The sequence below is a fragment of the Phaethon aethereus genome, assembly GCF_964289735.1.
Source record: "Phaethon aethereus genome assembly, chromosome: Z".
Classification (NCBI taxonomy): domain Eukaryota; kingdom Metazoa; phylum Chordata; class Aves; order Phaethontiformes; family Phaethontidae; genus Phaethon; species Phaethon aethereus.
In genome coordinates, this window is record NC_138577.1 from 12,782,839 (window position 1) to 12,799,821 (window position 16,983).

General features: G+C 61.2%; 1 protein-coding gene across 8 annotated transcripts; it reads left to right on the forward strand.

The window, feature by feature from the left end:
* Positions 1 to 1,246: 1,246 nt before the first annotated feature.
* LOC309415609 (tropomyosin beta chain) lies at positions 1,247 to 15,316 on the forward strand (the record flags this gene model as incomplete). 8 transcript variants are annotated; one of them, XM_082013191.1, is made up of 9 exons in its annotated part: positions 1,247 to 1,360; positions 2,150 to 2,275; positions 8,604 to 8,737; positions 10,296 to 10,413; positions 10,549 to 10,619; positions 10,854 to 10,929; positions 11,581 to 11,643; positions 11,974 to 12,043; positions 15,126 to 15,316. In XM_082013191.1, the coding sequence occupies 9 exons, from the start codon at positions 1,247 to 1,249 to the stop codon at positions 15,206 to 15,208; spliced, it is 855 nt and encodes a 284-aa protein (XP_081869317.1). In that variant the 3' UTR covers positions 15,209 to 15,316. The 8 variants fall into 8 exon arrangements, with proteins under 8 accessions (XP_081869317.1, XP_081869316.1, XP_081869319.1 ...); XM_082013190.1 differs by lacking the exon at positions 10,854 to 10,929 and adding an exon at positions 11,374 to 11,449; XM_082013193.1 differs by lacking the exon at positions 15,126 to 15,316 and adding an exon at positions 12,359 to 12,517.
* Between the last annotated feature and the right edge of the window lie 1,667 nt (positions 15,317 to 16,983).

Below are 16,983 nucleotides of genomic sequence, written 5' to 3' on the forward strand. Positions count from 1 at the left end.
GCAGGACCTGGGTGGGGAGGTCAGGGGTTCCACTCGCTTCTCTCCTGGGGGATTTTACCCATGAGGGTAGTGCCAGCCCACAGTGTTCCCAAGTGCAATCACAGCTCATGGGTGTCCTCAACTGCAGTCACAGCCCATGGGTGTCCCCAGGTACAGTCACAGCCTGTGGGTGTCTCTGCAGTGCCAGCCTGTGACGTCCTCAAGAGCAATCGCAGCCTGTGGGCATCCATAAGTGCAGCCAGCGAATGTCCCCAAGATTTCAGTGCCAGCCCATGGGTGTCCCCAAGTGCTGTGCCAGCCCCTGAGGTGCTCCCAAGCCAGTGCCAGCAAGCAGGGTCCCTCAGGCCACAGGGTCCAGTGACAGGGCATGGGGTGTGCCTGGGGCAGTGCCAGCCACGCCATGTTCTCTAGCGCGGGGACAGCTCTGGCCTAAGCGGAGGCCGGTCTCAAGCCCTGGGGCACAGTAACAGCACACTGCCAGCCCACGCAGTCCCCAAGTGCAGGGCCAGCCACGGTGTGTTCCCCACAACGGTGAGAGGGCATAGGTGGTGCCCCCCAGCCCAGTACCACCAGAAAAGCCCCTACTGCAGTGCTCCGGGCTGTCCCTAGCACAGTGCCACCGGGTTGTCCATAGCCCTGGTGTGTCTCTAGCACGGTGCCACCAGGATGTCCCCAGTACGATGCCCCCGGGCATCCCTAGCACAGTGCCACTGGGGTCTCCTTGGTGCAATACTCCTAGGCTGTCCCTAGCACCATGTCGCTGGGCTGTCCCGAGTCCAGTGCCCCCAGGGTACCTCTAGCATACTGCCACTGGGGTGTTCCTCGCCCAGTGCCACCAGGGTGTCCCTAATGCAGTGTCACCGGGGTACCCCTGGCGCAGTGCCCCAGGCTGTCCCTCGCACAAGGGTGTCCCTCGCCCGGTGCCACCAGAGAAGCCCTAGCGCAGTGCCCCCGGGGTGTCCCTCGCCCGTGCCCCCGCGGGTGCCTGCCGCCGGGGCTGCGGCGGTGCCCGCCGGGGGTGCCGCCCCCCCTCCCCCGCCTCGGTGCGGCGGCCGGTGGCGAGCCTGTCCCTAAAAGGTGCTGGCGGGCGGCGGGGGAGGTGCCGGGGCGGCCCCCGACCGGCGCGGCCCCTCCCCGGCTCTTAGGCGGCGCGGCGGGGCGGGGGGCGCAGTGCCGGTGCTCCCGCCGCCCCCGGTGCTCCCGCCGCCCCCCGTGCTCCGCGCCCCGCCGCCGCCCCGCCGCCACCATGGAGGCCATCAAGAAGAAGATGCAGATGCTGAAACTGGACAAGGAGAACGCCATCGACCGCGCCGAGCAGGCGGAGGCCGACAAGAAGCAGGCGGAGGACCGCTGCAAACAGGTGGGTGTCCCACGGACTCCCCCGGCTTTGCCCCGGGACCCCCACCTTAAGTGTCTCAAGCCCCGGGGACCCCATCCTTGCTGGGTGTTCAGCCTGGGGACCCTCTGCCCTAGGGGTGCCTAGCCCCAGAGACCTCCCAGCGCCGGGTGTCCATCCTGGGGACCCCCGTCCTAGGGGTGTCCTGCCCTGAGGACCTTGCTCCGCTGGGTGTCCTGCCTGTGGACCCCAGCTCTAGGGATGCCCAGCCGTTGAGACCTTACACCACTGGGTCACCATCCCTGGGGACCTCACCCCGCTGGGTGCCCATCCTTGGGGACTTCACCCCTCTGGGTGACTGTCCCTGGGGACCAGCACTCCAGCCTTTTGCCCCTGTTCACTCACGTTGGTCCCCCCAAACATACTTTATCTCAGTGGTGCCACCTCTGAATCCCACTGCCAGGGAGACCTTTGAGGGCAGCTTACTCCCACCCCAGCCACACAGCAATGGGGACCCTCTTGGTGCCCCCCAGAGCTGTGTTCCCAAGTTGGGACCTCCCCAGTCCCTTACACAGGGAGGGAGCCCACCACTCCCTTACCCCCGCTGGCCTCAGGGATGCTGGGGGGCTGCTCTGGCCCTGGGCACCAAGAGCTCCCTGAGAACGTGTGGACACAAAGTTGACAGAGGGAGTATGTTTGTGTGCTCCTGCTGTGCCCCAAGCCTGGGTGGCCCCAGGAGGAGGATGGCTGTCCCCCCACAGACTTGTGGGCACCACCATCTCCCCTGACTCCTGCCCTCTGTCCCTTTCCTAGCTGGAGGAGGAACAACAGGGCCTGCAGAAGAAGCTGAAGGGCACAGAGGATGAAGTGGAGAAGTACTCTGAGTCCGTCAAGGAGGCCCAGGAGAAGCTGGAGCAAGCAGAGAAGAAAGCTACAGACGTATGTAGGCGCGCCAGCAACTCCTCCCCTGCCTGGGCACTGGACCTCGGGGGGGTGAAGGAAGAGGGAGGGCCTTATATGGAAAGCATCCATGGGGAAGACAGTCAGGATCCCATTCCTGCAACGCTGAAACTGAACCAGGCTGAGATGCGGGGCAGGGACCAGACGGATCCTGCTCGGGGTGTGGGGGCCAGGCCAGCTGCGGCGGGCACCGCTCGGGTCGCTGGTCCCGCCTGGAGCTTTCTGGGCAGCTGTCTGCTCGGCTTCCCAAAGCTCGTGGGGACAAGTGTCCCAAGCTGCGTCACCAGTCCCCAGGCACGCGCCTCTGCAACGCTTGTAGGAAAAACTCTGTGGCACTTGCTAAACTCTAGCAGGAAAGTTAAAAAGAACAGAGAAATGGAAAAAGCTCTTGCCCGTGGCCAGCTGCTGAGTGCTGTCTGCAAGGAAGGATGCTCGGGGTGTGTGTGGGGGGACTCGATGGTTTTGGGGTCCAGTGTGCCACCCCTTACCCTGGGAAGGGCAAGGCCAGGAAGAGTTTTATTTAGTGCCATGACTGATGTTTCTCCTGGGAAATGGATCCCACTGGGGAGATGTTAGGAAGGTGTTGAAATTGGCTTGTGCCCGGCCAGCATGAAGGGTGGAACAGCTGTGAGCGGCCACAGAGCTGCTCGGGAACGGGGTATAACGACCTGTGGTGCCACACGGGGTATTTGACACCCTATAAATAAATGCTCTTTTTGATAGCCAGTCCTTCTTTGATGAAAACCAACCCTGGAAACTGGAGGAGAAGCTAAAGGGGAGCCGGCTGGAGCACAGCCAGCAGGGCATGGCCAGGCTTTTTAGGATTGAGAACAAAAAATTTAATCCCAGCTGGTTTATGGAGCTAAATGGGGGAGATGCGTCAAATCTCCGAGGCAGCCGCCAAGGACAGGGGTGAACAGACAAGGACGAGCAGCGGCAGTACAAGTCCCTGGAGTGGCCCTGAGCCCCTGGGGAGGGGCTGGGGGTCTTCGCAGTCTTGTTTGTTGACCCTATGGACCTGCCATGGTTTAGTTAGACACTAAACCAAGTGGTTAAAACATTGAAACTCCATTGGAAGGCCACATTTATCCTGGCATGGGGCAGGCATGTCAAGCTGGGCGGTGTGGCTGCTCTGTGTAGCGGGGTTCACACTGGTCCGACTGGATCCGTGCTGGTGTGGGACAGGATAAACTCAGTGTGGGGTCTGGATGAACACGGATGGGATGTCCCGGTGTGGGGCTCAGAGGAAGGAGCAAATGGTGGCACTGGGCAGATGTTGGCCATGGGGTGCAGGGTGGTTTGCTGCTGGCAGTGGGCTGCGTGGTGCCGTACCGGGCAGGGAGGGTGTGTTCCCCCGCTCTTGGTTCACAGCAGTTTGGCAAGTCTGTGGGTTTTGGCACGGAGAGTCCCATCCCAGCAGATATTGTGGATGCGAGCCACCAACCCCCCAGGGAAGGGCTGGAAGGGGAGGCACGGGGAAGGAGCAGCATCAGGGAGGGCAAGCTGTCTGCAGTGGATGCTGTGGGTTGGGCTGGGAGCCTGTCACCAGCACCGCCACCCCGGGTCCATGCTGAAGCCTGGACAGGCTGTGCTGTGTGCAGGGAGTCACCAGGTCCCTGCGCCAGGGACCTGAACGTGCTGACAGCGCTAAGTGCCAGGGCTGGTGTCACGTCGTCCCTGGGGCGAGGCACAGCACAGATCCTGGCTCCAGTGGAGGAAGCGCTGGGTGGATTCCTAGAGCCCACCGCCCACCTCCCCAGGGACCCCCGTGGTTTCCTTGGCTGCCAGGACAGCATGTGCCTGTGAGAACGGAGTGTCCCCATCCCTCGGCCAGGTCAGGGCCCATCACAGCGTTGCAGGCAGGCTCCTGCTCTCAGCAAATTGTCAACAAATGCCTTAAAAGAATAAATCTCCCCCTGCTCCAGCACTGCCCTGCCTCCAGCACTGGATGGCAGTCCACAACGCCCATGAGGACTGCACTAAGGGGTGCAAATGCAATCCCCCAGGCACCTGGGAGGGGTGTCAGCTGGTGGCACAGTCCGGGGAGCGCTTGACCCCTAATCGTCAGCTCCACGGTGCTGGAAGGATGGCCTGCAGTGCCCAGGGTGGGATGCGGGCAGGGGCTGCTGGGCACAGTGCAGCCAGGTCAGTGGGTTTAGCCAGAGCAGCTCCCTCCAGCCCCCCGTGTCCCCAGCTGGTGGCCTGTGTCCAGCCAACCCAGTGGGGCCCAGGGAAAGTCCACTGTTCCTAGGCCATGATCCTGAAAGCTTCACCCAAGTTCCCGCCCCAATTGCTCTCCCCGGCAGAGACTTTGCTCTTATTTGGCGATTCCCTGAGCCGGTGGGAGGGAACGGGGCTCTGCTGGGAAGTGACTGCATCCCTGGGTGGGGCCAGAGCAGGAGGCACCCAGCCTGGATGCCGTGGGATCAGGGTGGCTGCCCTCCAAACCTGCCCCCCAACCTGACCCTTGCCTGCCTGCAGCCAGCTCACCCCTGCCACATCGCTGCCGGGGAACCCCATTTCTGCTCTGGGCCCTGTGTGCTGGCTTGGGAGCGCTCTTGGCACCCAGGCGTTGGGCTGGGAGCAGGGCAGGATCGGCTGGGACCGAGGCCAAGCCCAAGGCCATGTGCTCCCAGGGGACCCGCAGCACCGCCTCTTCCGCTGCCGCTTGGCAGGGGGGCTGCAGGGCTCTGCTGACGGTGTGGCTGGGTCCTCCCCTTGGCCTCGGAGCCGAGGGCAGCCAGCGGGGTCAGCCCGGGAATGGGTGTCCCTGGAGGCAGGTGTGAAGTGCAGCCAGGGCTGCCCAGGAGCTGTCAGAGCCCCTTAAGGGAGGATTGAGTGCCACCAGCACCAGCCTGTCCTTACGGACCAGGGCATGTGCCCTGGCCAGGATGCAGATCTGGGAGCTGGCCTCCCCCATAGTGCAGAGCCCCCAGGGCAGCTGGGGGGTGCAGAGGGCTCCACAGACCCCATGGGTCTCTGTGGGCTGCTGGCCAGGTCCTCACTTAGGGGAGTGGATGCTAAAGGGCCGAGTGGGACCTGGCTGTGCCCTGTGGCTCCAGCCCCAGGTACCCTGGGAGGGTGCCCAGGAGCAGGCTCTGCCCCATCTGCCCCATGCCGCTCATTGACTTACCTATGGGTGAAAGTCCATGACCTGCCTCAGTTCTGCAGGAGGGGGTGTGGGGGCAGAGCTTGGGGAGCACCCATGGGTACACTGCTCTTGTGCCCATGGGGGCCCACAAGGGCCAAGCTCTGGCACACCTGGACTACCTGGACCCCTTTTTCCCTAGGGAAATGGACTCTTTGGGCTCCTCTCCATCGCTCTGGGGGATTTCGGTGGGACTGCACACCCCTGCCTGGGGAGCACCATGTACCTTGCCCAGCTAAGGCAACTATGCGTCTTGCCTTGGCTTGCCTGCGCCCCATATCCTGGGGTGCTCTGTGTGCCCTGTCTGGGGGTACCATGCGCCCTGCCAGTCGGGATTGTGCACCTGCCCGGGGGGGCACCACGTGCCCTGCCCAGAAGCCACTGTGCGTCTTGCCTGGGGGTGGGTGGCCACAGTGACCCCTGCCTGGGGAGGACCATCAGCCCTGCCTGGGCGGGCACCCTATGTTCTATTTGGGGGACTGTGCACCCCTCCTGTTGTGGAGAGTTTCCTCTGCCGGGGGCGGGCACCGTGCATCCTGCCCGGGGGTCTGTCTGCGCTGCACGGGGGAGCGGCGGGCCCAGGTCGGTCGGTGGCAGCAAGAGGAGGAGGAGGAGGAGGAGGAGCAGGAAGGGATGGAGGCAGGGCGGGCGGCGGGAGCGGCCGCTGCCTGAGCGCTTCCTGCCCGAGCCGGGCGGATCCCACAAAGGGCTCGGCGGCGCGGCCTCCCCGCCGGCAGCCCCCCGCCATGGCCGGCATCAGCTCCATCGACGCCGTCAAGAAGAAGATCCAGAGCCTGCAGCAGGTGGCCGACGAGGCGGAGGAGCGCGCCGAGCACCTGCAGCGGGAGGCCGATGCCGAGCGGCAGGCCCGGGAGCGGGTAAGGGCCGCCGGGGGCGGGGGGCGCGGCGGGGCGGGGGGCGCCCCGGCAGCTCCCCGGGATGCGCCACCGGCTCCGGCCCTGCTGCCGGCATCCTTCCCCGCTGAGCTGGCTCCGGCCGCCCCCCCCCGTCCTCGTCCCTCCCGCGCCCCGGTAGCCGGGCTGGCAGCCCGCGGGGCGGAGCGCCGGGAGGTCCCGGGGGAGCCGGAGGCCGCTGCCGTCAGCTGGCGAGAGCCCCCGGGGCAGGGGGCTACGGGCAGCGTCCTGCCTCCGGGCTGCCTCCTCCATGGGTCTGGCGAGGGATGCTCCGTGCGGCGGGGCTCCCCAGTGCTTCCCCGGCTGTCGGGGCACTGGGGAGCCGTCAGAGGCCGGTTCTCCCTTGGCTTTGCTTGGGGTCGGGCAGATCCTGGGAAAGGATCCCCTCCCTCGGAGGCCGGCCATGTGCACGGCTACAAATCCCACGCCCAGGCTCTTGTCTGGCTTCCAGCGGCTCTGCGGTCCGGGCTGCAGCCGTCACAGAGCCTTCAGCTCTCCAGCGTGTCCCTTTGCAGGGACAAGCCACCCCTTCACGCTGCTGCAGGCCGAAATTTCCACTCTGGCAGTGGGACGGCATTTCCAAGCTGCAGCTTGTTCCTGGTTTGGCTTTTTTATTGTTGTTGGGGCTGGCTTTTTTAATTTCTTTTTCCTATGCCCGCTCCTTTAACATCCTCAGCATATCGGGAGCGGCAGAGCTGGGTGCGGTACCCAGGCTGTTGTCACTCGGGCTGTGTGCGGAGGAAATGGCCCCTTCCTGCAGCCGCAGATCGGGTTCCCCCGTCACTGGGCGCTGCCGGAGAGCTCATATTCCCAAGTGCTCATCGGGGCAGCTGTGACCCACTTTGGGGGTGATTCCCGGGGAAAAAAACTCCCACCAAGGTGAGGCAGATGCCGCAGGCAGAGCATCACCCCACGGGGGCCAGCCCCAGGCTTCCCGTTGGGCGGTCTGGCTAGGGACGAGCTCTTGGTTGAGCCTGGAAAAAGGGTGTTCATGGGGAGGAGGTGGTTCTTGCGCCAGCCGTAGGGCTGGCTGCCCTCCCGTTATGCTGCCAGGCTGCCCAGCTCAGAGAGGTGCCGTCTGCGCCTGTCCCCACCCTGCCAACTCGCCTTGGGGGACTGCGGGTGCTCAGCAGGGTCACAGCCCCTTGCTGCTCCCACTGTCCCCCTGCTTGCCCAAAGTCCCCCGCAGCATTCCTGGCACTGGAGCATGAGGCCGGATGGGGCCGGGCACTGCAGCCGGTCAGGCCTGCTCCAGCCTGTGAATAAGCAGGAGACATGATCCCTTGGGTTGGTGAGTGCGTTCCTGTGTCTCGGTGCACGGGGATGCTCCCTGCAGTCAGGTCTCATTGCCACCCATCCCTTTGCACCCGGGGTTTGTCTTCCCAGCAGCTCCCCGCCGGCGGGGAACAGGGCTGGGAGCTGCTGAAGCGTTTCCCAGCGGTGGCGATGGAGCAGGACTCCTTTACCAAATGGAAAGAGCGCAAGGCCTGGCGTCGAGGGGCTGGCGGGGGGCCAGGGCCAGTGCTCCCGGCTGGCCCCAGCTCCTGGGGAGCCTGGGAAAGCGGGGGGCCCCGGCCCCGTGGGCCCTGGCGGCTGCAGCTTGGCCAGGCGCCAGCCCACCGACAGCGACGCGCTCCATTGCCCCCGGTGCTGCACCATGCACCATCTTGGGGGGGACCATGCTTGGCCTCCGGCTGCCCCACTACACAGGGCCGGGGGGGTTCCCACAGGAGAGGCTCTCGGCTCGCTCCACCACCTCCGTAAACAGGAAATCCACAAGCAGCTCCGATCTCCTTTTCGGGAGCGAAGCCTCACAGGGCATTCCTCCCCCTTTACTCACTGCTCTGCAAACCCCAAATACCATCCCCGTGACGGCACAGCTGATCTGGCCACCCTCCCCCGGCGAACACGCCTCGTACCTCTCCGGGGCTGGAGCTGGAGGTGCGAGGATGCAGTGGAGGGGCTGCATGTGCCGGGCTCTGGTTGCGCGGCCGGGAGAAGCCAGCATCAAACAGGGTGCTAGGAATGGAGAAAACCCTGCTGTGCCTCTAGAAAGGTGAGGGGATGCGTGGCAGGGCATCCTGTTCAAGCGAGCGCTGCCTTGTTGCATGGTGCCAAGGGTGTTCTGGGTAGCAAATGCAGAAGTAACAGCTGAAAATACTTTTTTTATATATATATTTACTATATACACATATATATATATAAAAAAGAGACATGGGGTGACCAAGGGGTTTTTGCTCCCCAGGCTGAGGCTGAAGTGGCTTCTCTGAACCGCCGTATCCAGCTGGTGGAGGAGGAGCTGGACCGAGCCCAGGAGCGCCTGGCCACCGCCCTGCAGAAGCTGGAGGAGGCTGAGAAGGCGGCTGATGAGAGCGAGAGGTGTGATGGCAAGGGACAGCAGGGGTAGCATTGGGTCACCATTGATTGCAGGAGCACCCTTGGTTTCACAGTAGTGTCCCTCGGAAGTGAACTTACGAGGTTTGCGTTGGTTTTCCTACAGACCCCGAAGGGAGAGAGCAAAGCCACAATGCAGAGAAGTCCCTCGGATACAGGCATTCCTAAAAAGGCTTTGAAATTTCCAGGGCACCCATGAAATCCTGAAAAAATTGATCTGGTTTTTATGCAAATACCAGGCGGTAACCAAAGCCTGATGCTTGGAGCCTGTTTTCTGCCCCAGAGAAGCCTATGCTCAAGGGATGAACAGTAGCCCAGGACCCAGGAGGGGATATCTGGAAAGACAGGTCCAGGAAAAACATGGACCTGTTGGAGCAGGTCCAGAGGAGGCCACAACAATGATCAGAGGGCTGGAACAGCTCTGCTGTGAGGACAGGCTGAGAGAGTTGGGGTTGTTCAGCCTGGAGAAGAGAAGGCTCCAGGGAGACCTTATTGCAGCCTTTCAGGACTTAAAGGAGTAAGAAAGATGGGACAGACTTTTTAGCAGGGCCTGTTGCAAATAGGACAAGGGGTAATAGTTTTAAACTTAAAGAGAGTGGATTCAGACTAGATGCAAGGAAGAAATTTTTGACAGTGATGGTGTTGAAACCCTGGCCCAGGTTGCCCAGAGAGGTGGTTGATGCCCCATCCCTGGAAACATTCCAGGTCAGGTTGGATGGGGCTCAGAGCAACCTGCTGTAGTTGAAGATGTCCCTGCTCATGGCAGGGGGGTTGGACAGGATGACCTTAAAGGGTCCCTTCGAACCCAAAGATTCTGTGATTCTATGATCTGTGCCTGGGAAACAAGGCCAGCATTTGAGAACAAACCAGCCTCATTCAAAAAAACAGTCCTGCAAAGTGTGTTGCTCCATCCTTGCGGCAAGCAGGTTTCCTGGGCAGGAGCCATGCAGTTGAGGGCACTCAGGTTGTACGGGAGTGCCCAGACATGTCACAGCGTTCCTGACAGTTGCAGGAGTGAGCTCTTCCTTCCATTGGCAAAGATCAGTTTGAGCAACAGCATCTGAGTGAGAGCAGAGTTTGCAGGAGTCCCTGCTGTGGGGGTTCGTGGGGATTCGGTGACCCTCTGTTTGTGAGCATCACTCCTGAATGGGAAAAGGCTTTGACACAGGATGTTTTCTAGTATTTTGTAAAGGTTGCTGGCCTGTCAGGCTGCTTTTATGGAGGTTGCATCAGTCTCATCCTGGGCTGCACACATTTTCCCCACTAAATGATGGGTTCAGGACCTGCCCGGTTGAGAGGCACCATAGCCACATCTCCTCGCTCTGGAACATGGCCCTGGGGCGAGCTCCACTGCTTTAACTGTGTGCAGGAGCGTTCTTGGGGTACCACTGGTATGACCCTACTGCGTGGCCAGTGAGTGCCAGCATCCCCAGGCCGTGTCCCATGTCTGTGGAGTGGGCAGATAGGTACAATCAGCAGGCATGAGGTGCGGGTGCCACCTCAACAGACAGCCGTTACATCTTCTGGCTTGGGCTTTCCTCAGAGGCATGAAGGTCATCGAAAACAGGGCCATGAAGGATGAGGAGAAGATGGAGCTCCAGGAAATGCAGCTGAAGGAGGCAAAACACATAGCGGAGGAGGCTGACCGCAAATACGAGGAGGTGCGTGCCCACACCCACATGCCCCTTCCCCCAGTCCTGAAGCCCTGGCAGCACATGGGGCCACCTCCTCACAGCCCTGTGCCCTGAGCTGGGGAAAGCACAGGGCCAACATGTGCCTCTTGCTGCCGTTGACAGGTTGCCCGCAAGCTGGTCGTCCTTGAGGGAGAGCTGGAGCGCTCAGAGGAGAGGGCAGAGGTGGCAGAGAGGTGAGTGGAGCTCCCAGTGGGCAGGATGTGGGGGTCCCATGCAGCTCTTGCCCCGAATCCCTGGCAGCTGTGGGAACGGGGATGTCTGTGTGGGAACGGGGAGTGGCGGGGTCTGCCATCGGGGTGGTCCATGGGCTTGCAGGCTGGGAGTAGGTGGATGCCAGCCTACGAGCAGCACATCCTTGACGCTGTTCTCTGCTGTCCCCCACCCGGGGTACCCCTCTTCCACCCCAGCCGAGTGAGACAGTTGGAAGAAGAGCTGAGGACCATGGACCAGACTCTCAAATCCCTCATTGCCTCAGAGGAAGAGGTACTGGGGCAGGGGCGCGGGGTGACGCGCAGCAGCCCCCCTTTCTCTGTCGCTGTCTCTCAAACCGTGCGAACCGCCTCTTTCCTCTCTGCACCGCTGCCTCCACCACCGACCTCCCCTCGCCTCCCCCTCTGGTGGGGACAGGCTGGGGCACGCTCCTCCATCCCTCCATGCCTGCTCTCCTTCTCGGCGGGGCTGGCAGGAGCCCGGCTGGTGGTGATGCACGGGGTATCCGTGCAAGGAAGCACAAGGAACGGATGAACGGACGCGTCCCGGTAGCTCCTGCTCGCAGTGTCTCCTTCTTCACCTGCACTGAGTTTTCCACTCTCTCAACTTGTTTTCTCTCTTTCTTTCCTCCTTCCCCGCACCTGCTCTTTCTGCTCCCCTCTCTCTCCGGCCCCTCGGCCCTGCTTTCCCTCCTGGCGGCCCCTGCTTGGGATGTAGTAAATGTGGTGACCTAGAGGAGGAGCTGAAAATTGTCACCAACAACTTGAAGTCTCTGGAGGCCCAGGCTGACAAGGTAGGACCCGGCAGGGCTGCTGGGGCTGAGCAAAGTGCCTGAGGTCTGGGGGTGCTAGGGTCTCCTGCTGGGGTGAAGGATGGCCAGAGGCATCTCATGGGGCTCATGGGTGCCTGTCTCTGTCTCCGTAGTATTCCACCAAGGAGGACAAGTATGAGGAGGAAATCAAGCTTCTAGGGGAAAAACTGAAGGAGGTAAGGGGTGCGGGGCTGGCACTGCATCGGTGCAGGCACGAGTTTGTCATCCCATGTGGGCTTTCACCCTGTTATGCCCATGTCCTCTTACAGTTCTCCAAATTGCAGCCCCGCAGCATGGCAGGTGCCTGCGTCTGGGATGCACTCCCATCAGCCTGCTGTGGTTTAGGGTGTGGGGGTCCATGGGGCCCTCGTCCCTCACCTTTCCCAGGGGAGGGCTCATGGAGAAGGGTACCAGAGATGCACATGGGGCAGATTTGGGGTCTGGGGCAGCCTGCACCATCCCTGTCATTCCCCGCAGCTCACCCACTCCCCACTGTGCTCCCACAGGCTGAGACCCGGGCGGAGTTTGCAGAGAGGTCTGTGGCAAAGCTGGAGAAAACCATTGATGACCTAGAAGGTAAAATATCCCTGCCAGCTCTGTGTCCCTCTTTCCTGGGCAGCACTGGCCACAGGGTGCCCCTGGTGGGGCTGGACAGGGTTTGGCCAGGGTGAGGCGGTGGGCAGGGGTCCTGGGAGGGGGGAGGCTGGATGCCATGGTGCCTGGTGTGGGAGCGCAGAGCTGCTGGGGTCTAGGCTCTGCCCTCAGGTGGGGAATAGGGCCGCATCCACGCTGCCTGTGCCCGCACACGCCTGCCGCCCTTGGCCCCGCTCACAGCCACTCTCTCTCTCTCTGCTGCCTGCCCCCTGTCCCACGCCTGCCCCCCACCTGCAGACGAAGTCTATGCGCAGAAGATGAAGTACAAAGCCATCAGTGAGGAGCTGGACAATGCACTTAACGACATCACCTCCCTCTGAGCCCCTTGCCGGGCACCAGCACTGCACCCCCCCGCCTGCCTCTCCCCTCCCCAGCTCGGCCGCTTGCCTGCCCGGCCGTCCCACCACTCTCCCTGCCCGCTCAGTCCTCCTCTGCCCTTCCTAGCTCGTGCCTGTCTGTCAGCTCCTTTGGGACAGGAGCTGGCCTGGGGTGTTCCTGCAATACCCCTCTCTATGGGGATACAAGGTGTAGGTGCTTAGGGATGTTTGGCAGGCCAGGGGAGCAGCCCCTGGGACCCCCATGCACTGGGTGGACAGTGCCCATGCGGTTGCAGATCTGTGCCCCAGCATTGCCACTGGGGAACACGGCTGTGCCCAGGAGCCCTGGGCTCCGGTAGCTCCCTCCTCAGTGCCCCAGCAGCAGAAGCACCAGGGACCCTGCAGCTTCAGGGCTGGGGGGCCACCTGCCTCCCACATCCCCCCAGCAAAGTCCCCTGGTGCTGCTTGCTGGGCCCGGGGTGAGGAGGACCCACACAGGGGAAGCGGCACCTCCACCACCAAAGCTCAGGCCTGGGGGATGGAGGGTTGGGTCCAGCTATGCAGGCAGACCTTTCCCAGTCAGGCAGGCAAGCAGGCAGCCCCCAGACCCCCGACTCCTCCCTCACCCATGCCTGCCTTTTGTCCTTTGCACATCGCTCTTTAGTTTGCATTTCATGACTTTTCTTTTATGTTCTGTCCCTCTGGGTTACTGAGTTGGTCTCAATAAAGCATTTTCTTTCCTTGGTTTCTCCTTTGTTTTCTTCATGCTGCTCTGTCCCTCATCTCCTGCCTGTCTCATGTGGGTGCTGGCAGCGGCGTGCTAGGAGGTTGGTTGCAGGCAGCTTGCAGGTGTGGGACCCCCAGCTTGGTCGTGGCTGAGCCACAAGCAACTCCTGCACTGCCAAGCTGAGCAGGATGGGGCCCTTTGTGCCTTGGACCGGGTGATGAACCCCACCACCCCCCAGCTCTCGTACACAGCTTCCCTCATCTCATGACATCTTTTCCATGACTCTTTTGGCATGAAATAGCAGGGTTAGACCTGATCTCATCCATTCCCCATCCCCACTCCCAGACATTGCCTGCAAGCAGCGATCTCAGCCCTGGCATCTCTCCTGCATCACCCTCTCTCAGTGAGGGCTGACCCTACCCTTCAGCAGCAACCCCTAAATGAGTCCCTGGCCATCCTCCTCCTCCTTCCTTAGCATTCTACCCTGCCCAGAACCCAGTTCCCAAATTGATGGACCCACAGCCCCATCCCTGCCCCAGTACCAGCTGTCTCCTCCTGCCAGTCCAGCTCATCCCTGCTGCTGGCTTAGTGGCTGCAGGATTTCCAGCAAGGGCTTTGGGGAATGCTGTCTCTTTTCACTAACTCATCTTTCTTTCTCTCTTCCCTCTGCTGCGCTGATGTCTCCATTTTCTCTAGAGCGCTCCCGGCAGGAGGCTGAGAAAAACCGCGTTCTCACTAACGAGCTGCGGGTCATTCTTACCGAACTTAACAACTGAACTGCCCAGAGCTCCTGGCTCCAGCCCAGCCTCCCTGCCCTGTTTTGGCCAGGCTGGCTCGGGGCTGGGAGCCCCTACCTCCGCCCCACTGGGGCTAGGGTGGGGTGTGGAGCCTTGGCTTATGCCCCCGGGGGTAACCACCCTGCTTGTCAGGGACATGGAGCCCCTCTGGAGCTGATTGTTTTTTCTTGGGGGAGAATTGAGGGTTTTTGTGATGTCCCCAGATGCTCACGTGGTGGTGGCTGTCCCCCAGCATCAGCCTTGCCCTTCCAGGGAGGGATGCGGTGGTTTGTATCGCTGCCTTCCTCCCCTTGTCCCAGGAGTTGGCGGCCAGCCTCTTCCTCCTCACTCTGGTCATCCCAAACTGTGCAGGGAGGATCCCCTTGGAGTGGGGTCCCTGCAGGGTGCTGGGAGGGCTGAGATAGGAGCTGGGAACCCAGCAGCACCTGCTGCCCCAGACTTGGGCAGAGGACAGGGAAGAGCCCAGCCGGGAGCGCTGGGAGACGGGCCTGGGTGGGCAGAGCTCTTGTCCCATCCCCGTCTCTAGAGGCAAGGAGGATGCCATTTGGAAGCAAACACCAGAGGAGGCTGCCTGGGCAGCAGGCTGTCTGGCAGAGCTCGTCCCTGCAGCCTCGTTAGATCTGCTCCTTCTCTCTCTGCTGTCCCTTCTGCCTGCCCTCCTGGGATGCTGTCTTGCTGTTTTTCTTCACGGAGCACCACTGGGTCATGCAGCAGGCACGGCTCTCCTCTTTGGCTGGCCAAGGGTTTGTGCGTGTGCCCACAGCCAGCCGGTGGTGATGCCTCGGGGCAGGATGTGCTAGTGGCTGGCCAAGGAATGGCACCCACTAGCGGTACCTGCACTGCGGAGGGCCTGGCCATGAGCAACAGGGTACCATGCAAGGATGGAAACACTGAAGAATGGGGACTCTCTGCTGCCAGTGACCAGCCTGGCTGGCCTGGCCGCCCTGGCAGGTCCCAGAGCGGCTGGTCCCTGCCAGCGATGGGGCTGCTTGCGTGGACTGCAGTCCACAGGGACACCCCGCTCGGCTGGAGGCTGTCGTCATACTAAAATGTCTGCCTGTGTGCGTGTGTCTGTGCTTGGTGTGGTGTGCGTGGGTCTGGCTGCACCTGGGTAAACTTGGGCTGTGTCTGTGTGCGTGGCTGGGTGTTCCTTGTATTCACAGAGAGTCTGGCCAGTGCCAAAGAGGAGAACGTGGGCATCCACCAGGTCCTGGACCAGACCTTGTTGGAGCTGAACAACCTCTGAGCTGCCCTGGGGACCCCCCTGTCCCTCTTCCTTACCCCACACGTGCACCCCATTGGCACACTGAGGACATCATCAGCTGAATTGCGTCTTGGCCAAATCCACACATCCATTGAGAAGGGAAGCCCTGCAGCCTTACACCGTGGCTTGGGGGCATCTTGTCTGTGCACAGCCTGACTGGCTCCGTCTTTCATGTCCAAATATTAAAGCAGTTTGACAAGATGGATGGGTGCATTTGGTCCTTGTGGGTGGGCACAGGCACTGGGAGACATGGTGGGGGTCTCCTTGCCCTGTTCATGCAAGGAGGCTCTGCAGGGGCTTGGGTCCAGGGTGGGTATGACCTGTATAAGGATGTCCTCTGTGGTCATGGGGGCTGTGAGTGATAACGCTCATGGTTTGGGCTGCATTCCCTCATCTCCATTGCTTCCTTGGGATGCACAGGAAACATCCACGTCTCAACCGCAGTCCAAACTCACCATCCCCTTCAAGCACACAGTGACAGACATATGTCACTGGTATGTCCCCTTCCACAGTGTGTTACCTGCCTGGCACTTTGGGAAGCCACAAGGTCTTTCTCCGTGGAGTCTGCTTCATGGTTCATGTTCATTACGCCATCTGAGGACACATACAAGCGTGTGACCATGCATGCACACATTATCAGTTATCAGGGTCTTCTCCAGGACTGGGGTTAGCTGCTTACCCTGCATACTAGTTGCATTTTCTATTACCAGTCACTGAATGCCTGCCTGAGGGACAGCTGTATAAACTAGAAAATATTAATGAGTAGGCAACCACTTCCCAAAGCATTCAGGAAGCTTCCTCCTGGCTTGCTGTATTTTCTCCAACACAAAGAGAAAAGCAGCAGGATGTGTCTCATCGCTGTCCCCAAAATGGGCTGGATTTCCTGGGGATGCCCAAAGTCATGATCTAGTCCTGCCCTCCGCTTTGGGCCCCGCCATGATGTGTGCTGAACCCCGTTGTCCCACGCTACCCTGCGGATATCCCTCTAAAAGCACAGACTCAAGCTGCCAGGAAACATAATTCATGCTGACCCCTTGCTAAGCCAGGCCATCGCCCCAGCGAGCAGACGGCAGGGATAGCTTTCATTATCTGCTTTCCTTTTTTTGCTGTCCCTCTCAGCTCAGGAAAGGAGAGTGGTGAGATTGCATCTCTTTCCTGCCCAGGTGCTGCCAGTCTTCTGCCCTCCCTGAGGCCCGGCACCTCTGGTTTGTGGCTCAAAGATCTTCCCCTACAGGGAAAAGGGCTCCCCTTGCATGGGATGCTCATTTTGTGGTTTTTCTCCCAGGGTGTGAGACCCACTGTGAGCCGCACCTCCTGCCCGGACGTGCTGGAGGGAAGGACAGTGCATGGCTGTCCTGGCCCCCTGAGCTGGCCTTGTGCAAGGGCTGTAGCTCCTCCTTGGGTCTGCCTTGCTTTTCTGCAGCACATCAGCTGAGCCATTCTGTTGTTTGGTCAAAGCACCTTCCGGGCAGGGACTTGTCTGTCTGTGAAAGGAACGAGTGTAAACCCACCTCTTCTCGGGGAGCCTGCACCCCGCACTGCAAACAAGCCTGCCCTGTGCTCCTATCAGGGTGCGTCCCCAGTGCCCAGCCTCTGGGCGCCCTTCGCCTTCCTGCTGGGACAAAGAGCCCTTTCACACTCAGCGTTAGTCCCCATTAGCTGCTGCTGCCTCCTGGTTTGGACCAGTCCATTTAACTTAACTCTTTACACCCTGCTGCAAGGGCCTTTTTTTTTCCTCTGAACTTTCCGTGGTTTGG